Source organism: Anopheles nili, chromosome 3 (genome assembly GCF_943737925.1).
Source record: "Anopheles nili chromosome 3, idAnoNiliSN_F5_01, whole genome shotgun sequence".
Classification (NCBI taxonomy): Eukaryota; Metazoa; Arthropoda; class Insecta; order Diptera; family Culicidae; genus Anopheles; species Anopheles nili.
This window is the reverse complement of record NC_071292.1, coordinates 19,597,968-19,618,994: the sequence shown is the minus strand read 5'-3', so window position 1 is coordinate 19,618,994 and position 21,027 is coordinate 19,597,968. Positions and strand designations below refer to the sequence as shown.

Below are 21,027 nucleotides of genomic sequence, written 5' to 3'. Positions count from 1 at the left end.
ATAAAGTGTAGGTTATGTGACTCATGTTGGCTTCATTTTAGCTATGTATACTATAGCGCATTTTTTTTTACTTTAACGTAAAATCGGCGCAAAATGCAGTGCAATGTGCATCTGCGGATGAATTATGATTTCAAAAATATGCACCACTATTCACCATTCTCACTCCATCGCATAACTCACCACAGCTCTTCTCACCGTTCGTCTGTCTCATTCACGACCGTCAAATCGTTTGTTTACAAACAACCGCTCTTCTTCGATACATAGACGGTGCGTGATCCGAGGGGTCACGCTTGGCTAAGTTGTACGCGGCAAATCCAAATCCTTTCCCCTTCTCTTTCAGACCTTCTTCAATGGATCATCGGCCGACGCTGTACACGTGGTGTTGGCTGCTGGTGGTTCTGCACTCCTGTTACTATGCTTCGGGCGCCAAGGCGAACCGGACGGCTGATCCAAAGAACAGTCGCGTGTGGGGGCCGGGTGTGGAAAAACCAGATCGTGTAACCCTGCCGGCGCGGTACTTCTTCATCGAGCCTAGAGATGCCGAAAACCAAAAGTTAGTCACATTGATTATATCCGTTCGTTTTGCTTCTGCTTCTTTGAATCATTTTTTTTCTTCAGAATTAATGAATCTCAGAAGTACGACATCCACATCATCGGACAATCACGGTTTGGCACGTGCCGCTACCGGCTAAACCAGATCGATAGACACGATGGCTCGAGTATCCTGCGGTACAGGCTTGCTGAATCGTGCAGTGACGTCACGATACACGTGCGCCAGAACGGGGTACATCTGAAGGGGTCCCCGTTCGCTATCCCGGGCACGCTCTACTCCGAACAGTGCTACTGTCCGCAGGGTTCCGTCGAAGAGTGGCTCGAAACGGTGGGATGCCCGTCGGGTGATCCTCAGATCGACATGGATCTCATTCCGTTTCGGGCCATCAATTTTTCCAGCCTGCGCACGCGGATGATCCAGCAGTACGACAAACCGGGCAGCATTTCTCATTGCAACTACGTCATCTTGCGGAATCAAGTGCACCGTCGGTGCTACGGTCAACACACTGGTTTCAGTAAGTTTATGGACACCATCCTGCTTTCATTGGCGCGCAAGTTTACCCTACCCGATTTGGAAATGTTTGTAAACCTGGGCGATTGGCCGCTGGTGAAGAAGGGTGGTCCCAGCCGTACGACAGGACCATTTCCAGTCTTTTCGTGGTGCGGTAGTGACAACACGTTCGATATCGTCATGCCAACGTACGATATCACCGAGTCAACGCTGGAGAACATGGGCCGGGTGATGCTGGACATGCTGTCGATTCAGCGGCGCGGTCTTCCGTGGTCGGAAAAGCACCCGAAAGCGTTCTGGCGCGGGAGGGACGCCCGGCGTGAGCGTCTGGAACTGGTTGCCCTGGCCCGACGCCACCCCGAACTGCTGAACGCGTCGTTAACGAACTTTTTCTTCTTCCGTGATGAAGAGAGTGAATTCGGACCCCGGGTGCCGCACATTTCCATGCACGATTTCTTCGACTACCGCTACCAGGTGAACGTGGATGGGACAGTGGCGGCGTACCGGTTGCCCTATCTTTTGGCAGGCAGCTCAGTCGTGCTGAAGCAGGACTCGTTCTATTACGAGCACTTCTACCGGAAGCTGGTGCCGATGCGGCACTACATTCCTTTCGAGGCGGACCTATCGAATCTAGTGCAGCGGGTCGAGTGGGCAAAGGAAAACGACGAAAAGGCGCAAGAGATCCGCGACAATGCAAACGCCTTCATCAATGCCAATTTGCTCCCGTTGGACATTTACTGCTACCATGCGTTGCTGTTTAAGGTAAACGGGGGGAAATGAACAATCAAAAGCGGAAACGAAACGAACACGTCTCTCATCGGGAAATACTTTCAGGAATACGCCAAATATATCGTCAGCCCGATCCAGGTGCAACCGGGTATGGAGAAGATCGAGCAACCGGACGAAGCGTACCATTGTCCGTGCGAGCGAACGACGCTTCCGAAAGACGAGTTGTAAGACAGGGCAGGTCACGAGGCGAAAGTTACCGAAAAAGCGCTGAAGATATGCAATCAATTGACTACTACAATACTGCAAAGACACTCTCAATGAGCCAACCAAGAAAGTTAGCCATTCTATGGCGCAAGCTGTGATTGTTACGTTATCATTTCCACTAGGGCATTTGCTCCTTTACTAGGTTACACCGGTGGTCGGTAGAATAGTCACGAAACCACGTCTTTAAGGAACTCTCTATCTACAGCTGACTATCCTTATCAGAGCTGATACCGCAGCCAGTGCTGGAAGAGTATTAAATTAGGCGAGTAGTAGACGACTCCTGTCAGGGATTGTATTGGCCATTAATATGGTAATTGTAAGGGCAACTCTACTACTATCTCTACTCAACCTGATCTATTGTCATGTACACTGCTAGCGGAAAAAGTCTAATGTTTTTCAATAAACAAGAAACGATATAAATATGTTTTCTTCCTAGAACATTTGGTAGTATGATTTATTTTACATTGTTTCTAATCTAATATTAAACGGATCCATCATCTAACGTCATTGTTCTTTGTTTAATTGTAACCGTAATCCACTCGTAATTTATTGATTGTTTGGTGTAGAATTAAATATGTATATAAAATAAACAAGAACGTAAAAAATATGGTACATCAACAGTAAATCACACCCTCATACGGTTTAGCGTGTTCTTTACCCGTAAAAGAGCGGGTTAGGCAAGAATTTAGAATAATAAAAAAAAACTGGCTAATTACACGCCAGTAAGTAACCTATTCCATCACCACCGTTTGAGCACGCTTACCTAATCCAGCAGGAACCGTACCGCCTTTGGTGTACGGCCGTAATCGCCCTCCATGGCGTTAAGTGAAGCTTCCTTAATGTTGTGGTCCATCAGAACCGAGTGGATGGTTTGCAGGGATCGTTCAATATCGGCGATCGATTCCAGGCATCGCTCAGCCACCGTTCCGTTCCGATCGGTCCGTTTTTCCTCCTTACCATCGACGGTTTGTTCATCAACCAAAGGTGCGTCAAACTCGTGGTGCTTTTCACACAACTTGCGCAGCTTAAGTGTGGCCATGTGCAGATCTCGCAACACACCGGATGCTCTCTGATCAAAACGGGGCAAACCCGACGTACCCTTTGATTCGCTCCCAGGACGCTGCTGGTGGTTGTTGGGCACGTTTTCATCGTTCGCATCCAGATCGACGAAGAGGGCTTTTCTCGCGCTTCCCGAGTGCTGGACAGGAGCACTCTGGCTGCGGTTTACCACCACCGGCGTTCGCTTCGTGAAGATGGATTTAAAGAGACCTTGCGATTTACGTCCACCCGTGCCACCGTCGGAGCCATTGCCGGGCGAACTTGCATCGGAAGTGATGCTGTGCCGCCCCCGGATGGCATCCTTCACCGCGCCGAGATTCAGCGAGATCCGGCTAGAACTTTGGGAGTCCTGCAGAAGCGACTCATTCGCCGACCGGTCAGACGGATCGTTCCACACGAGATCGAAGTGTTCGAACATGTTGGCCGCCGTCAGATCGCCATCCCGCTCTCGAACCACCCCCAGCCAGTACTCTAACCGTGCTGGTGTCCACTGGGCGACGCGCTCATTCGCCCGATCCACGATGTTAACCATCGCCCGGAAGATGCCCTCTTCCTGCCACACCTGTGTTTGCTTGAACTCGTAATCCAAACCCACGGTTCGGCACCGCTGACTAGCTTCCTTCACCATCATCTGGATCTGGGCGAGACTTTCCTCGCTCGTGTGCTCCATAATGCGCCGTATCTCTTCGGCCAGATTCGACTCCACAGACAAGGACACGCAGTCTAACGAATCACGACACCCGGACCGGCGGTCAGGCTCACCACCGTTCTGGTTGTCCTTTTTGCCCGTCGTCGACTGCAGCAGTGCCTTCTGTTCCACCTCGAGCAGCTCCTTGTGGCATTTGTATTTGAATTTTTCCAACTCGAGTGACGCCAACCGTTCCTCGTACTCCTGCTCGTGGGCCATCCGTTCGGCTTCGATCTGGGCAATTGCGGCCTGTTTCTCGGCGTCCAGCTCGCGCCGCAAACGGCTTTCTTGCTCGTGCAAGATCTCCTGGTGTGCTAACTGGAAGTCAACCATCTGCAAACGACAATCGGGGGCGTCAATAATGGCCACTTTACCCTTCCAAAACTGCTTTAGCAACGCGCGATACTTACAACCTGCGTGGATTTGTTCGGACACAGCGGATTCGAGATGCGGAAATAGTGCGATCCGCCGATCACCAACCGATCGCCGTGGAACAGCTGACGGCGCTCCAGGATAAGCTCACCGTTGACGAACGTTTCATACTCGACGCTTGTTTCTGGCAGCAGAAACAGCTTCCCTTTCGTGTTTTCGATACAACTGCAATCACAAAACGGTTATGAGCTTGTTCGAGAGGAATCGTGACCAACACTTACCAGTGATTGGGCGCCACAAGTGGTCCTTCGAGCACGATATCCGGTGACGACATTGAGGACGGCCTGCCAATCCGAACCATCCCGGGTGGAATAATGTACAGCAACGTCCCGGAAAGCATCGGATCAGCAGCCAGGTTCACCAAACACGGTTCCTTCTGCTCAGCGGACAGCTCCAGTGCAAGTCCTTTGCGTTTCAACAGCTTCATCTCCGTGCGCCGGACATCCTCAGCTTCCTGAAGCCGATCGCGCCACGATCGTTGGGCTTTGGTTAGTTCCTGTTCCGTTTCGGCTAGTTGCTGACGGAGCGCTTCCACCTCACTATCGTCGACCGACGTTTCGATGATGATTTTGCGTGGTTGGTGCTGGTTCGCCTCGGATAGGCGCTTTTGTCGCTCGTAGTCCTGCCGCAGGACCTGCAATCGTTCGACTTCAGCTCGCAGCTGGCGGATGATGCGATCGTGCGGGTCTTCATTTACTTTGACGCGGTTTACGATGCTACGGGCCTGGCAGGCGTACCGGAGTGTGGCCAGGGTCTCGTCCAGGTGGATGCTTGCGGGTGAGATGGTGGCCAGCATTACCGTGCGGGAATTACCGCCGAGGTTTTCCTGTAAAACCGAGAGGGAATTATTTGTATGAATTTCACGCTTTGTTTCGCTTCCAAGCAACCCTTTTTATTGCACTCATTCGTTGCACCAAACACTCCGGGTTTTCAATTTGTTTCTTAAAAAAAAGAAGGAAACGACGCTAAATCCAGCCAAACGTATCGAATAAATTTCGCTTCGATTCGCTTGACAAAAGCGCCTTTCGCTTTTTGGCACGTGTCTGGATCGTCAATATAAGCGATTTTATCGGCGTAATTTTCAGCTTAGCAATCTTTAAAATCAACATTTTGGTCTAGAACGTACATGAAACGTACACAAAGAGCTTGCTACGGCTGAGCGAATGCACACGGATCGACAGTTTGTTAACGTAAAGCGGATATACAATCTTCTAAGCAATCACCGGTTATGAGATGTAATACGATAGCCCCGCGGTTAGGGTGACTTTTCAACCACAAACGGGATGGCGCCAGCATCCACATCCCTCGGGAATACGCTGCATGTGTATCATGCATCAGAATGCACTTTGGCACCCATCTCTCTCTCCTAGAAACTTTTTTGATAAGCTGGCATGATGAAAACGCGTCACAAACAGGATGCAGCGGGGAGACCGGCTTTTGGTAAATAAACAAAACAAAAATGCCCCATTTTATGACGCCAAGTTTGTTATACAAGAATGCGGGGAGTCCCAGGACTCGCCGCTGGCAGATTGATTAAATAACAACATTGGTGGTAAATGTGGTTTCGTTGCAACGAGCCCCTTCGTCACGTGCTCGAGATTCACCGCTGAGGAACGTTCCCTGGGGTAATACGTTAGCAAATAAGCTTTATGTTACCCCGCAGGACCCAGAACACACTCGAACGAGTCCATTTTCCAGGTATGTCTCCGGGCTCGGGTACGGATGAAGTGTTTAATTATGATAAGAATGCAACACCTTGCCCAGGATAAGGGGGTACTTTTACAGTTTTTTTTTCTCTCTCACTGGTACTATCGAGGTAAAATGTAGGTTAGAAATCAGCGTGTAGTGCCTGAAACTATTAGCTTTAAGTGCACACAGCGTGAAGGTAGTGCCAAAAGCTAACAGTGACTACTTGAAGAGGAATGCTTATCTACCCACAAATGATTGCTATTTAACTTCTGACACAGTCCAAGCTATTTGATAAAAATACTATTTATAAACTACAACAGCTTAAAGTAAACATTTGCAACACAACGTATTGCAAAACGATCCTGTAGATCTGTTGTGTAATACAGGAATGAAGCAAGGCATAAAAAATCAGACTCTAAATGCACGCAAAAAAAGTCCCAGAACCAGCTGCTGTTGGCATCCAGAAACGTTTCTGTTTATCAATTGACGGCGAAGAAAGAAATTGTTTCGACAACCGTCGCCATAAAGCCGTTTGTTTTTTTGTTTCTTTTGATAAAGGCGTCCCAGCAACTACGCCACACAACCCCAGCTCCAAGGGACTCTGATGGCGGAAGGCTTAGTCACACAGGTACCGAAGAGGACCTTAGTCACAAGACGACACGATAAGCGGCTCAGTCAACATCCTCCGTGGGGGAGGGCGTGAATCCTTGGACGCAGGCAGTCACCTTTTGGGGGGGGTTAATTACATTTTATGCGCCTTTGCAAGTGACCGAAGGTGGCTCACCGTTATCACCACTATTTCGAACTATTTCGGGTGCCCCGTCCTTGCCTTGCCCTTAGTACCTGCATTAATCACGCGTAATCTTCTTCTGCCCTTTTGGCGAATGTCGCAGGAACGAACAGGTTCCCGTTTCGGTGGGGTGTTGTTTTGTTGACTTATCGGCCGCCGCCCAGCTGAAGGACAGCCAAAACGCGTAAACATACATAGGTCGGGAGAAAACACAAGGCCCCGGTGTGGTTGCGTGACAAATTTTGTTTTCTTCCGGTACCGGTTTCCCCTTTTTTATTGGGGGCAATTAAACGCGACTAATTAAGTGCAACGTGGACTATAGGCTCCCGGTAAAGGGAAAACAATTGCAAATGGTTATGTTACGGATGACCTAACATCGAATGCCCTCGGATCATCGAAGGGAAGCTCGCGAAAAAGATAAGCGTAAAGTGCGCTTCCAGGCCAATGATACGAGGCGGAAGGGAAAACCGATCAATTTGTTGATTCGATACAATGATTGATCGTATTCGGAAGCGTCGTTTATGGTCCAGCAAAGTCCAATGGACGATGATCTAACCGTTGTGTTGTATCGCAGGGAGAAAAATCGAATGCATCTTGTATTAAAAGATGGCTGGAAAAGCCCTATTCTTAACCATTAAACCATCTAAAGCGGATAAGAAATTGATGTTAGGTGCGGTAAAGCATTGTTTGCAGAAGTCTCTCTATCCGCAGGACTTACGTTGAAGTGTGGTTGAACTCTCTCGAGAAATACTATCGCCGTAGTGATACGAAGAGCTAACAGTAAGCCTGTTCGGGGTGGTTAATCTGGTTAATTACACACTAAGCCTCTTATTTATCAGGGTGAAAAAGGGGTGTGACTTTGACCCGAGCTTTAAAGTAATACGAAGTAATCATCTTTATGGCAATATTTACTCAAAAAATGGTACAAATGCTCGAGCAGCAATAAATCCAACAACTAGAGCGTTTCGTTAACCTGCTAGCTATATCGAATTTAACGAAATTTCTTTATAATAGTGTTTTGTTTTTGTTTTGGTAGCCAATTTTAGGTCAAAGAAATCAACCGAACCGAGTGCTAGCGCCATACCGTGCCCTAAGCTGACTGGGTATTAAATAACACCATGCCATCCGCCTGAGATTAGTTAAAAGGGTGGCGGGCGGACAAAGCCTCCCCCAGATATACCCTCTCATGTAAGGTCGCGTCCGGTAATCAAGACGATCGTAAGCGTGAAGGGCGTTACACGGGCACGACAACAACAGCAACAACGAAAAAAAGAACCGATGCACTCTACATTGTGGCGTGGCGGTAAATAAAGGAGATAAACGCAATCATAATATGGCGAGACTGCGCGAACTCGCGAGAGATTCAAACTAAATCAAAAACCGGCCGTCCGTTATCGCTACCGATAAGCAATCCGCTTCTCCCCATAGGGGACAAAAGCGTGCAATTCGTAGGGCCTGGAGCCGACCGATCAAGCCCGTTCAACCGTGATAAGACCTGATTGGTTGCAGCGTTTGATTAACATTTGTTTTACGTCGTGTAGTTTATGTTCGTTAAATGCGCAAAAAAATACATGCAAAACTCTCTAAACTATATAGAACATGCGTATTTATACATTGATTAAAAATATCGGCCGCAAACCGAACCGATGCAAGAACGACATAACAACGTAACATATGCTCTCGCTAGGGGTCGTGAATGATGATGCTCGCAAACGCCCTCGAGTGATGCTATTTTTAGCATCTTATGCTTTCCTTTTCTGCAGCACGCATTCTACGCGAACGCATCGCACGCACGCGTTTAATTCGCCTTCTCGCGCGGTTCGCAAAATTCAAATTAAAACGCACCGTTACGCCACCGTAACGCCGCCTCGTGAGAGTAGAAGTGATCGTAACCGTCGCCGTTCTCTCTCTCGCTCTCTCGAATAAGATCGCCGGCGATCGCGGGTGACCCTTCCGCTTGGCGTGGATGCCAAGAGAGCACGGCACAGGTTCCGTGGATGTTTACCTTTTCGTTTCATTCCGTGGAGACGTTATTTTTTTCTATGCTTCAACTCTCACTATCTCTAGCTGTCGAAGATCGTGTGAAGATCGCTCGTCGTGGCGTTGTCTCTGAACAACGTGGAACCACGGTTCTCTCACTCGCTTTTGTTTTAACTTTTCTGCTTCACGGGTGCAACCCCCTAAACAACATCATGATTCGCTCCGTTTCATATTAACGTTCCAAGCCGCCAGCTCGCAGCAATGTGCTCGAAGAGGTTCGATGGAAAGAAAACGCGAGAGCCACGAGACGTGCGTACGTAGTATTGGAATCGCCACGCGGGAATCAGACGCGACGCACAAACACAGCAGCCCCCGTGGTTGAGATGTGCCCGCGTGTCTACGTGTGTAACGCCACGTTTGCACCCCTAGCCAATCCACCAGCCAGCCAGCCAGCCAGCCCGGTCCATTGCACCCTCCACCATCGCTCTCCAGAGGACCGTCGACGTGCGCCTTTGTGTGTGAGCGCGCGCGCACGCTCGCGCCTCTCCGGGTATAGCTGTGGTACCGTGCGTAGGTAGCAAGGACGAGCCCGGGGGGTGGTGGGCTTGGGCGGTCGCGGCAGAGTCTGTTTTTATATATCCGTGGGCACGCTCTCGGTCCACGGTGCAGTTCACTTCTGTTAGTCAACGCGTAACGACAAGCCCACATACAGCGGCATTAACGTGCGTTCAAGTCGATCCAGAGCGTAAGAGCGAGAGAGAAGAGGATGCAGTATTGCGTCGTTTCGTAGGCCGACGTTTTGTTTTAATACGAAAATAATCCCGTGCGTGGCAAACACATTCACACAACGGGTGACGGAGAACATTCAAATTACCGCAACCCAAACCACTGACAATTTAATTTGTCTACTCCCCCCGAAACGGTGATGATGGTGTTCGTGAAAGTCTAGGCAGTGTGCAAGCCGCATATGCAATTTGAACATAACTTATTTGTTTACCAACAAAACGGACAAGCGAAAGTGTGTCCCGGGGAAGTGAAAGGGAGTTAGACAAGCAAGAGAGAGAGAGAGAGAGAGAGCGAATGAGTAGGAAAGTAACATAAACTATTCCACCCAGCCCAGTGAAGCCATTTCGATGGCGGCAGTGAAGCATCATTAATTCGAACGATACCGAAGCGCGCCTTGACGTGAAGCACCACAAAAATACGCGTAAAAAAAAGAGGACACAGATTAACCTCGTCGTGAAGAACCCGTACAAAGGAACGCGTTTCCGGCAGCGTACAGTCGTGTTGGCAACCTTCAAGGACCACAGCGTCGCTTTCCTTTGCTTAGAAACAAATACATCAGACGCCTGCTTTGGCGCGATTCGAACCGTGATTTGCTAGTATCCTTGGAAACCGCACACAGCCGCACCATGGATATCTACTACATGAGTGACAGCATCCAGTACTCGTCGTTCCGCGGACCAGTGTACCGGGATTACGAGAAGTTCCCGTACGGTACGCTGGAAAATCCGCTCAACAATCCCGTCACGAAGAGCAAACAGCAGCAGCAGCAGCAAAGGCGGCACCACTCGAGCACGAGCAGCAGTTCAAGCGCCCAAGGTAAACCAGCAGCTCGCATAATATACACCGGGTCCTCTCGAAGGGGCACAGTAAGATGATGATGATGATGATGATGGTGATGATGATAGGCTTTTGCTAAGAGAGAACGGAACTGACCGTTCACTTCATTGAGTTCACTGACAGAACACGCGCGCTTAGTGCAGTAGTTGGGGAGCAAAACTTTTAGCATTCCAGAAGGGCCATAAAGTGTGTGTGTTTATGTGTGTGACAGAGAGAGAGAGAGAGAGAGAGAGAGAGAGAGAACGAGAATGTTGATGATTTAGCCACGATAGGGGTTTTAGTTCGACGGATTTCCCGTGGGACTATTCGCTGTGGAGTTATTCGTTGCACCATCGAGTGACTTTACGCGCCGGGTTTTTTCCACCCGATCGGTACCGGTAGGAAAACATGCAAAAATGGCGCGGTAAATTAACACAAAATGCACCTACCTTCACCACTTCCCTCCCCACCCAACCTTTGGGGGTGCGCCTATTTATAGATGCAACAAAATGCGCTAATACGTGCCGTAACAGTGGTTTCTGTTGCGATTTTCCGTTGTTTTGTTGATTGCAATAGAACCTCTCGTGTTTACGGCACAAATAAGCGTTGTGCGCCATTAGCAAATCCCCGCACATGGCCGGCACATGGTGTGTGGTGTTATTTTGCACGCATTATTAATCGAATGTGAAGGAAAATATGAAACCTCACACCCGAGTGCGCCATGCGCCATACGCGTAAAGAACGGTAGAGCAAAACACACGAAAAACAAAACAAAAAACAAAATCCCCCAAAAAGAAGCTCAAAGCTCATTTCCGTTCTGGTAACCCCTTTTGCTGACGTTTAATTTGGCCAAGAAACGGGTGGTTTTTTTGTTGTTGTGGAGAAGAGAAGCCAACGAACGCAACAACCGCCACAGAATGCGCACACACCTGCGTGGTGCGCAAAAACGCAACCGCGTGGATCGAACTGCGCGTATCGGTGGTTATAGAAGAGGACGATCGTTTTTTCGAGTGAGAGAGGGAGAGAGAGAGAATTGGAAAGGCGAATGGCTTCAGAAGCTGCTTCCTTTTCTACTGTCGGGAGGGCACATTACAGCGTACCACGTATGGTTGATCTTGAGGTAATTTTAGTCCACGACCTCTTCCATCCAGCAACCAGCCTTTGCGCCCCTCATTCGCCGTCATCGTGTATGCATTAACCTTCGTATATTGGGGCTTTGTGTTTACGTTGGCCGTTTTTTCACCCCCCCACAGACACACGCCACGTAGTTCGATCGGCGGCAGGAGATACGAAAAACGCAAGAAAAAAAATCCTTCCATCGTGGCCATGGTCATGTTTGTATCTCATTGAAGAGAAGGGGGATGTGCATTATTGTTATTACTATTTTGGCCCGCTGTTTGGCTTTTTGTTTACGTTTGGCATTCACTCCCCCCTCTAGCAGGACTTCCACCGGACGTCACCAAAGGAGCATGACTAAACGCCCGCCTAGTAGGTATGCCAAAGCGCATAAATTTAGCACGACGCGAGTTAAATATACACTCGTGTGCTCCCGATTAGCTGTTGAATGTAGCATCTCAGCTCGAGACGGTGGTTTCATTCTGGTTAAATATAGCCCGTAGCGTAAATGTTAGACAACGACGAGGCGCCAGTAGGTGTAAGTTTTGTGTCTAAATAAAAAAAAACCACATTCCACCGACGATGTTGCAAACGAGGCTCGACTCAAATGCAGCGGACGCGAAATGTCGTCACAGCTTCAACGTTGTGCTGCAACACGACACCGAGAAGTTGTTGCCAGCACCCCACCTTTAAACCCGAGAGGGGATATCATCTCAAGCAACTCGATGCTATTTCACAGACGAGAAAGGCGATCCGGGGAAGGGCTGTTTGACCATTTACGTGACGGAAACATGTGCAACCGAAACCAGCACAAAGCAAGCTCTCCTCGTTGCTCGTTGAATGCTGCTGAAATCCAAAGAGACCGTGTGTAGATCGATCAAATTGCGCTCAGTTCCAAACCGTCGCGCCTTTGAGCTTTATATGTCTTCCGAGCAAGCTAATGAATAAATAGCAAAACGAGATTCCAGAATCGGGCAGCGTGTCCCTTTCGCTGGCGGAAATGGTCAAACAACGCGACTCAAACTCGCTCTAATGCAACGCAATAAGGCAATAGTGAATCGTTGATCGTATGCGTCATGCGTCGCAATGGGAGGAGGATTGACATCATCACGGAGGGATTGAAGTTGTCCTGCTTCGGGTGTAAAATCCCGTTTGGATGCTGAGAGAGTGAGAGAAATGCGATACACCTTCCAATCGCAACGTGGTTGACAATTTTGGCACTGGAATGAGGATCATGTGCCTTGGGTTTAAACGTCACGCGAGAAGCAGAATCTCGTACACGTACTAATGAGCATTACCGCATCGTACATCGTATCTTTCCGTCAATCAGACCCCGCCAACATACTCCCATAAATAGCTTCGAGCACTCGAGCGGAAGTGTTAACTCCACAATGCAAATGTGGACAGATTGTAGCGAAACGCGCCCCCCTTTGAAACGATGCTGCCCCGGTGGCAATATTTGCCCTTGGAGGGTAGGCGAACAAAAAAGAAAAGAGAAAAAAACGTGCATGTTTTGTAGCTAGCTCAGAGAATTGGTTTTAGAGCTTAGTTTGAAAGCGAATGGCTAGAAATTAGCGTTTTAACCCAGTCCATCTACATACCCCTAAACCTTGGGAGATCGATCGTTCCGATAATAATTGTTTGACCGGCACAAATTAGAGAGCAATTAGCCTTTCTAAACACTATAAGCCCTTTAGAAAGAGAGTGCTGAAATGGAATGCTAATCGTTCGGTTTGGCGTTGAAACTTCCTACAGTTTCGAGAGCGGTATAAGGAAGCAAACACTCTGTTGCATCATCTTTAGTGAAGCAGCTTATCCGCGTTAATTTACACCACGCTTCCCTAGGGCTGGAACTGGTCACAGCAGACAGTTAATGGCATATTAGCACCTCCCGGACCCCGGCATGTCTATGACGAAACGGTATCGTGATCTGTTTGCTCCGTTAATTCAGAAAACCATAACCAAAAATTGACACTCTCAATGGCCCAACAGTCGTCCTAACGTCACGGAAAAATACGAACAGAAACACACATCGGTTCCCGGACTAATCCTTGACAGTGGCATCCATCCAAAGTGTCCACAATACGGAAATGAATCACGACCAATTGGTTTCGCTTGCCACCGCCTTTTCCCAGCCAGCTAAATGCAATTAAGCGAATCAAGGGGGTGTTTACGAATTAAGGGCTACCCCTCGCCGGGGAGGTTACAAGAGGTTAAATTGTGCTGCTGCCTCAGACCGGTGCATTTCGGATGCACGCGATGCAACTTCCGAGTGCATCGGTAGTGTCTGACATAAATAAAAAAAAAGTATCCCCGTCCAGACGATGGCAAAACCGTCAGGGCGTGCCATGCGTTGAATGAACGCCGGTGGCACGTACGCCTTAAGTTGGGTTTGACCTACATTTTCTCATGCAGCGTGCGTGGGAGTGGACGACAGTGCAAAGGGTGGCATTGCTCCTCTTTCGAACCACCAACCAACCAACCCACCCAACCGGCCGGTGGCGACGCATGCGCCCTAAAAATGCAACGATATTACACTGTAACACGCCTGTTGGTCGACACAGATGTATGATTGAACATCGGTTGGCCCTGTTGCACGTCGGAAGGCCAACGGCCGGGTCAGATTGATTGATGTTAGAGACCTTGGAAGAGGTTATTTCACGCTCGTCCCGATGGAAAACATCCAAGGGAACTCGCCGTCGTCCAACTTTCAAGGGAGAAATTTTTCACATCTTCGACACACCCCACTGTGGCCGCCAAAGGAGTTTTCCAACAAGACCCCACCCTGGGACGGTCTAAAAATAGAAGCATCACTCGTGCACGCGATCACGTAGACGAAGAAAAACACCTTTGAAGGTGACACTCCTCGATAGTGGTCGTTGGTATCATGGGAGCGATAGAACTCGAAAAGATGACATACTCCGCGATTATCGGACAGGTTGAGTAACGACGTCAGATTCCACACGAAGGACATTGGAAAAACGGGAAACACATCCAGACAAAATGCACACCCTGCCCGACGTCAAATCCGCTTGTTAGTTTTTCGCTAATGCTGAATATGCTCTCAAACCGGTGATAACCTTTCCAACCCGTCGTATCAACGCTCGGAGATTTAGCTTGGTGCAGATTACGATTGTTTCATCCTGCAAGCGATAATGCACTATCAGCCGCACAAGAGAACGAGAGCTCGAGCTATCAATCGAATCGAGGCATCCGCTCCAAGTTCAATCACAAAATGCGGTTCTCCTGGGGCATTGTAAAGCGAGCCCTGTTTGCGAACCTCGGCGTCACAGACCCAGCTGGTTCCGTTTTCGTCCTTATCAGCAGGTTCAACTCGGCAGTTTACTTGCTGCTGCTATTGTGCTTCCGTATAAGGAAGGAATTTTTAGCGCTGCCACTTACTAAGTGGCAGTGATAGTTCTCGACATGTTGTGATTAAAATAGCCTCTGACATAAGTCTCCCTGCTCTGAAGGGGTTTGTTTTTTCTTCTTCATTGAGCCGTAAAGATCCTCTCGCTGTCCAGGAATTTGCAAAGCGGTTCGTGTGTTTTCCTTTATCAGTTTGTCAGCTCGCCCTAAATACGACCGATTCCGCCCAAAAACGACATATTTCGATTTGTGCACGAGCGTAGATAAGAGGTGGCGCAATCAATCGCATTTCGCGACGACAAACGCATACGTTCAATAACGTCAAACACGCGCAGGATGGCATGTAAACGGCGAGTGAAAACCGAGGAAAATTGAACCCAAAAAAAAACGCAGACACTAATCTAAATTAAACCAAAAACACTTGGGAGGACAGAGGGACATTAGCTTCTTTCTGGGAGACAGGGCAATAAAAGAGTAATCTAACGACACACCAAACAAAACCGGCGCTGATAAGAACGGGGTCTGACCGAAAGCGACAAGAGCAAACGTTTATACACCAGATCGTAAATGGCTTTTTTTTGTTTAGAAGTAAAAATTAAAAGAAATCATAAACACGATTAGGACTGCATTATCTTACAGAACAATGCACCCTCAAGAGCGCCAGAGATCGTGCCTGGATTGGTTCTGATTTGTGGCGCGTCGATCAAGTATCCCTCACGTGTACCATAACCAGGATGGGGGGTATACTTATCACAAAAAAGCTTATCAGTTGGCAAACAGCCACCCCCCTAGCTAGTAGGACTGCAACCGTTAAATTGTATGCAATTAAACAAGCTCTGTGGCACTCGAGCACGCAGCTCGCGTCTCGTGACCGGACGAACGCGAGAGGATATCTTTTTCCGGCGAATATCGTCATCCTTTTGCGCAGTTTGCATGACATCAGAAATGGGTTGGAGAACAGCAATCCGATTCCTTCGAAGGGGGTGCGGGCCGATTAAAAGTGTCTTGACTTGTTTGAGTCAGATCTACAATTGAGTAACGTGACTCCCCTTTGTTTGTGTGGCCTATTCTCGAGGACACATTGTCCACGGAAGCAACGAGCACACTCCTAGAACGTTGGGCGTTAACTATTATGACACGCGAGGCATTGGTGCAACTATTTCGATTAGATAACACACTTGACGATTTCGGTGCCGGTTGCATACACCGGGGTTTGGGTCGTTCGGGACCGGCGGGACTGTAAATGTTTCGCCTGTAAATAGCAATAAGGGGTGATAAGGGCGCACATTGATACCGTGGACTCCCCGGACAGCGATTGAGGGAGGCGAGGAATGCATGGTACCTCTGTCCAGCCCAAGCCAATAGCATGCATTGTCTGTCCGCTTTGTCCCCTTTTGATAGATAGGATAGAGAAGTACACGTCTTCTTATCGCACACTTTTCTTATTACTTGCAGCCAAACTGCTCAGCTACATCGGCAAATCGCCACCATCCGGCAAAGCGGGAACGAAGGACTCTTGCCCGTTCTGTAAGGAGCAAAAGAAGCGACCACTCGGTGCGTATATGCGCAAACGTGGCCAACGTATCACCACGGAAAGTATCAGCGAGGACGCGGAAGAGTGCATTGGGCAGCTGCGGGAGGAGGATGAGGAGGAAGAGGAGGAGTGCGCATCGGCGGGAGCAACCGGAATGTCCGTCAGCCCGACCACCGGTCACCTGCAGCACATGTACCGGGGTATGGCCGGTGTGCCTGGTTTCAACCGGCAGGAATCGATCGAAGGCAAATAAACAACCGAGCGCTCTCTGGTGGATGGTTCGCGCAGCAGGCTAGAATATAGTAGGCATATGAGGAGACGAATCATACACGTGTATCGCGAAGTTGGCCAGTTATCGTTTGTTAGACGTTAGACGATAGAATCTAAGTGGCACTATGGACCCGTTTGGCTGGTAGCTCTACGGCACGGATCTGAGGTTAGGATCTGAAGGAGCGAAGCATCAAGGTGTTGCCGTCTTCGCTTCCCCGGATTTACGATGTCAGAGAGATAACATCATCAAGCTTGTTCCAACAAAAGAGACGACGGGAAGAATTCACTCCGCGCGGAATGCACGGAGCACGTTTGCGTACATTTACTTTGATAACGCGTTTGATAGCGAAACGATAATTACTGTTTTTCTTTTACGGTCTGCCTTTAAACAAACCAGACGAAAAGGGGGAAAAACCACAGTTATTGTTGATGCCAAAAGACTGATCTATATAGTACTACTATACATGTTGCTTTTTCTCCGCCAAGATAATCAAGGATATATTGTTTGACTGCAATGGATTTTGTTGCAGTAGAGAAATATATAGCGAAAAAAAAGGGCGCAAACATGCGGCAAAAAAGATGGGAAAATGTTTAAAAGAAAAGACCAATTTACTGAAGTGTTGGCGAGAACGTTACAAACTAACGCACTACTGCTGCGTTTCGATCGGTAATATGGACATTGATGATATTTAATTTTCTTGCGAAAACAAACCTTCTGTTCTCTGTTCTCAAACCAAACCGACTTATTCGATATGCATTTTCCGCATATTACGAGAGAGCATTTGCGGAGACTTGTTGCAGTCTAAGCGCAAAGACGATCATTTTTTACACCCCAGAGTCGCGGAATCATAAGCTAACACGGCGCCAGGATCTGGACGGTCGCAGAAAATGCGACAATATTGTTTTTACTTCCTTTCTCGTTGGAACGAATGATGGTCTCTGTGGCGTTTTGAGAGTAGCAATTAAAAGAGTAAGATTAATTACTGATATACGAAGGAACCAAGCAGAGATGGAGGAAAGCATTATAAAACAAGGTTTAGCGATATTCACGCGTATGTTTAGCAAACATAATAATCCGATCAATATACAATCAGATTTGAGTATTTAACCGTAATCTAAGGAAGGTGGTTTGTAGAACCTGATGGCATAGTTGGGAGTTGTTTTGTGAAAGTTTTCTTGATCAAATAAAACCATAACCTCTTTATAGCGATATACGAAACAAAAGTCTTTCCTTTTACACCCGTTTGAACGTTGTACACGACGCTTATCAGACGCAAGATTGATTGGGTTTTTTGCCAAGCTGATAAATTTGCCTTTTCAACGGTAGGCCACCAAACACAAATTGTGTTTAATTACAAAATCTTCATATCAATCAATAAGATACAGCTTGTCTTGGGTGTGTAAATCCTAGACTTCTCCATTGCGACACCACCAGCCGTATCGATGGCCTCATATCGATAAGATAAACCACCTTCAACGCAGTAACAATGCATTTCTCCTTCTGATTTGCGGAGAACCTTTGCTCTGGGTGGAGCGCAGACTTCGGGATAGGCGACATTAAAGTGCTCACAGTCTCAACAGGGCCACGTATGCCGTCATCAAATGCTATTCCTTTGGGTGGATCCGAATGTAACTGGTTCACATGCTTTTTTTTCTATTTCTCCAACCCAGACCGATAAGACCAACGGGTGGGAATGGTTTTATGGCACAGTTCTCCGGTTGCGCGCTCCAACTGAACGGATCGTGGTGGGAACTTTATCGAAAAAGTTAATTATATTGTTCGATCGCGTGGCACCGATAATTGCGTTTTTTCCTCTTTTATTTAAAGAGCCTCGGCAGGTGGGCCATTTAACGGCCTTCTCTGCTATCTCTTATCACCACGTTCAGCGGCTATTTAGCGTTGTGCATTGGCGGTTGATTCCTTGAGCGTACGAACGCACAGGATGTGGGCTAGAGCGTCTAAGGAAGCCTTGCAGCTGGCTGATATGAAGTACGGGGAAGTGCGATTAGCAGCTTATCTAATAAAGAGACATGGTGGATATGTATTTTTTTCTCCCTCAAAACAAACCGAAACCAAGCACAAATTGTTGAATTTGTATTGTAAAAGAAAGCCAAAAGAATGCCGTTGTAAGCGAGCCTCGCTTTACACAATAATGTTCCCAAGCATCGCACGGAATGTTGTTATCGGACGGGCATAACCAAGATTTCCTCTGCGGTTGATGCGTTTGCGTGATTGCTAAGATCATTCACTCCTGCGCAGTTCCAAGCCAACAAGGCAAACATGTTCTCTTACCCAAGCTACGCTCATTTTGGAAAGGAATCTCGTCTAGAACGGATCTCGCTTATCGTAAAAGGCCATAAACGAGCCACTAAAAAAATCGAAAAAAATCAAATAGCCATTTTTATATTAGCATCTTAACTCGACGCATATCAACTGAGTAGAATGAAGTGGAAAACTATTTTCAGTCAAAATCCAAAGGATAAGAATCAAAAGCAAAAGGAACGTCACACCGTACAGGAACGTGAGTATGCGAAGAATAATTGGGCACGCTTAAGACACCATAATCACAAGGCAATCGGACATCCATCATTTCAGAGGACGTGCCGATGGTGACCAAGAAGCCAATTCGAAAGCCGTGCTGCTCAAAGTGCGTCCTAGTGTGTAAGTGTAAGCATCACCGAAGGGTGCTGCGCAAAATCACGCTTCCACCGAGCTGCATTTCAGTGCCTTGTGGACTTCTGCTGAACTAAAAAAGCATGCACGTGTAACCATGGGTTGAGCAATAAAAAGCAATTCCTAAAACGAAGATATACAACATTATCGAAAAGCACTTACCCTCAGCAACCAGGTGAGCACGGAATCGCGGTACGGAATATAGGTGCACGTGCTTTTCTTGGGGTCGGCCAACGCCGAAATCACCTTCCCAAGCGTCAGCAGACTTTTGTTGATACTAACGCCCTCCTTCAACCGCGCTCCGCTAGCACACGTCTGGCTGACTCGTTCGGAACCGGCCAAATCGACGAGGCTGATCTTGCTGCGTTTCGTTTGCTTTATCGATTTCCGGTCAGGTCGATCCGAATCGTCCGTATCGCTGCTGTGCACGATTTCGGCCAGGTTAAGTACGACCGAAAATATGGAATGCGAGCGGGAACTCTTGTCGTTCATGCCGGTGGCCGCCGTCGCTCGCTGGCTGTTACCAACAGCAAGCCAGTTCCGCAGTGCTGTATGCGAATCAACCGGATGGGTGCTAAGATCGACCACGTACGGTCCCCAGACGGGATGTTCGCGTACCTTCAGCGCAGCTCTCTTCGCCCCTTGGCCGGGAGTGGAAACAGTACACACACCATCCGTCGGTGAAACGGAGAGTAGATCGTGTATTTTTTCGTTGTAAATTTCAAAATAACTGACTTCTACTTCCGCATGCACCTGGCCCTTAAGCGCGTTGATGCGCTCGAACAGTTCGTGACAGAAACGGGGAATAATGCCCGCGTCCGGGTTGGGGGCTTCATCATAGTTGTCGTCGAGGTCCATTCCCATCATGCTGTAGCTTTTGCCGGATCCGGTCTGTCCGTATGCGAACAGGCACGTGTTGTATCCTTCAAACGCCTTGTCGAGAAGCGGATGCACCAGGTTACGGTACACACCCGCTTGGTTCACATACGCAGGTTCTTCGGCATTACACGACCAAAATACGTGATCGTACAGGAAAAAGTGCTCTACGCCGGCAAGATTATCGGCAGTGTTGCCACCGTTGATGTACAGCTCGTTGTTTTCGACACGGACGACATTCGCCACCGAATCGATGCATTCCTTTGCCGAAAGTGGGCGGATGCGGACGGCAACTTTCAGATTGCTAACTTCACCACCGGTTCCTTCTTTGTCCTTCTCCTTCACGCTGCGGTGTGAGTCGTCCAGTTTCGATCGGCTGTGGCGGTGCCGTCCACCCATCGGTTGGGGGCTATCTAGTGAGATACGGGAATAACAGTCCGGAGTACGGCCGCTTAGCAGATTCTCGCGTGCAACCGCGCGCTTGAGATTGTTTCCGGGTGTTGAGAAATCTTTTGATGCACTTTTTGAAGATGCCACTGGGGCTTTATACTGTGTCGAAGGGGTGAAGCAACTGTTTATGTTAAGCGCTGTTGATGATTTCGATTTTGCGTCCATGCCATTGCTCATACTGGTTGGCCGCGTTGGAGCGGTTTTAGGCGTCGATACCGGGGAAGACGGTAGCGATTCTACGCTCGATGTGTTTAGACGCGTACGTTTCATCAGCAGGGATGAAGCTATTCTTGATCCTGCCGATCGTGTGGCCGCGCGTGGCGTAGACGCTTTTGCAGGCGACGAAGCTGCTCCGACAGCTGGCCCAAAGCGGTGCTTTGGAGTTCCGATTCGCGAGTTCATGATGTGACGCACGATTAAGTTTGGTTATATTTTCACAAAA

At 48.4% G+C, this 21,027-nt stretch overlaps 3 protein-coding genes across 3 annotated transcripts; 2 read left to right on the top strand and 1 right to left on the bottom strand.

Moving 5' to 3' along the window:
• Window positions 1-350: 350 nt before the first annotated feature.
• Window positions 351-2,020, top strand: LOC128723857 (protein O-glucosyltransferase 2-like). The gene is made up of 3 exons (XM_053817623.1): window positions 351-553; window positions 619-1,825; window positions 1,898-2,020. The coding sequence occupies exons 1-3, from the start codon at window positions 351-353 to the stop codon at window positions 2,018-2,020; spliced, it is 1,533 nt and encodes a 510-aa protein (XP_053673598.1).
• A 799-nt stretch (window positions 2,021-2,819) lies between these two features.
• Window positions 2,820-20,987, bottom strand: LOC128727344 (kinesin-like protein KIF14). The gene is made up of 4 exons (XM_053821248.1): window positions 19,422-20,987; window positions 4,457-5,061; window positions 4,214-4,400; window positions 2,820-4,136 (listed from the first exon to the last, which is right to left on the bottom strand). The coding sequence occupies exons 1-4, from the start codon at window positions 20,985-20,987 to the stop codon at window positions 2,820-2,822; spliced, it is 3,675 nt and encodes a 1,224-aa protein (XP_053677223.1).
• LOC128727345 (uncharacterized) lies at window positions 9,406-17,803 on the top strand. Its single transcript, XM_053821249.1, has 2 exons — window positions 9,406-10,296; window positions 16,237-17,803. Exons 1-2 carry the CDS (start codon window positions 10,107-10,109, stop codon window positions 16,566-16,568), a joined length of 522 nt encoding a protein of 173 aa, XP_053677224.1. The 5' UTR covers window positions 9,406-10,106; the 3' UTR covers window positions 16,569-17,803.
• Window positions 20,988-21,027: the final 40 nt, after the last annotated feature.

Excerpts from the sequence above, each read along its gene's own strand:
- LOC128723857 (XM_053817623.1), top strand. The coding sequence starts at position 351 with ATGGATCATCGGCCGACGCTGTACACGTGGTGTTGGCTGCTGGTGGTT. Across the intron at positions 554-618 it reads AGAGATGCCGAAAACCAAAA|AATTAATGAATCTCAGAAGT; the intron begins GTTAGTCACATT and ends TTTTTTCTTCAG. Across the intron at positions 1,826-1,897 it reads ACCATGCGTTGCTGTTTAAG|GAATACGCCAAATATATCGT; the intron begins GTAAACGGGGGG and ends AAATACTTTCAG.
- LOC128727345 (XM_053821249.1), top strand. The coding sequence starts at position 10,107 with ATGGATATCTACTACATGAGTGACAGCATCCAGTACTCGTCGTTCCGC. Across the intron at positions 10,297-16,236 it reads CAGCAGTTCAAGCGCCCAAG|CCAAACTGCTCAGCTACATC; the intron begins GTAAACCAGCAG and ends TATTACTTGCAG.
- LOC128727344 (XM_053821248.1), bottom strand. The coding sequence starts at position 20,987 with ATGAACTCGCGAATCGGAACTCCAAAGCACCGCTTTGGGCCAGCTGTC. Across the intron at positions 5,062-19,421 it reads TGCTCACCTGGTTGCTGAGG|GAAAACCTCGGCGGTAATTC; the intron begins GTAAGTGCTTTT and ends TCGGTTTTACAG. Across the intron at positions 4,401-4,456 it reads CTTGTGGCGCCCAATCACTG|TTGTATCGAAAACACGAAAG; the intron begins GTAAGTGTTGGT and ends TTGTGATTGCAG.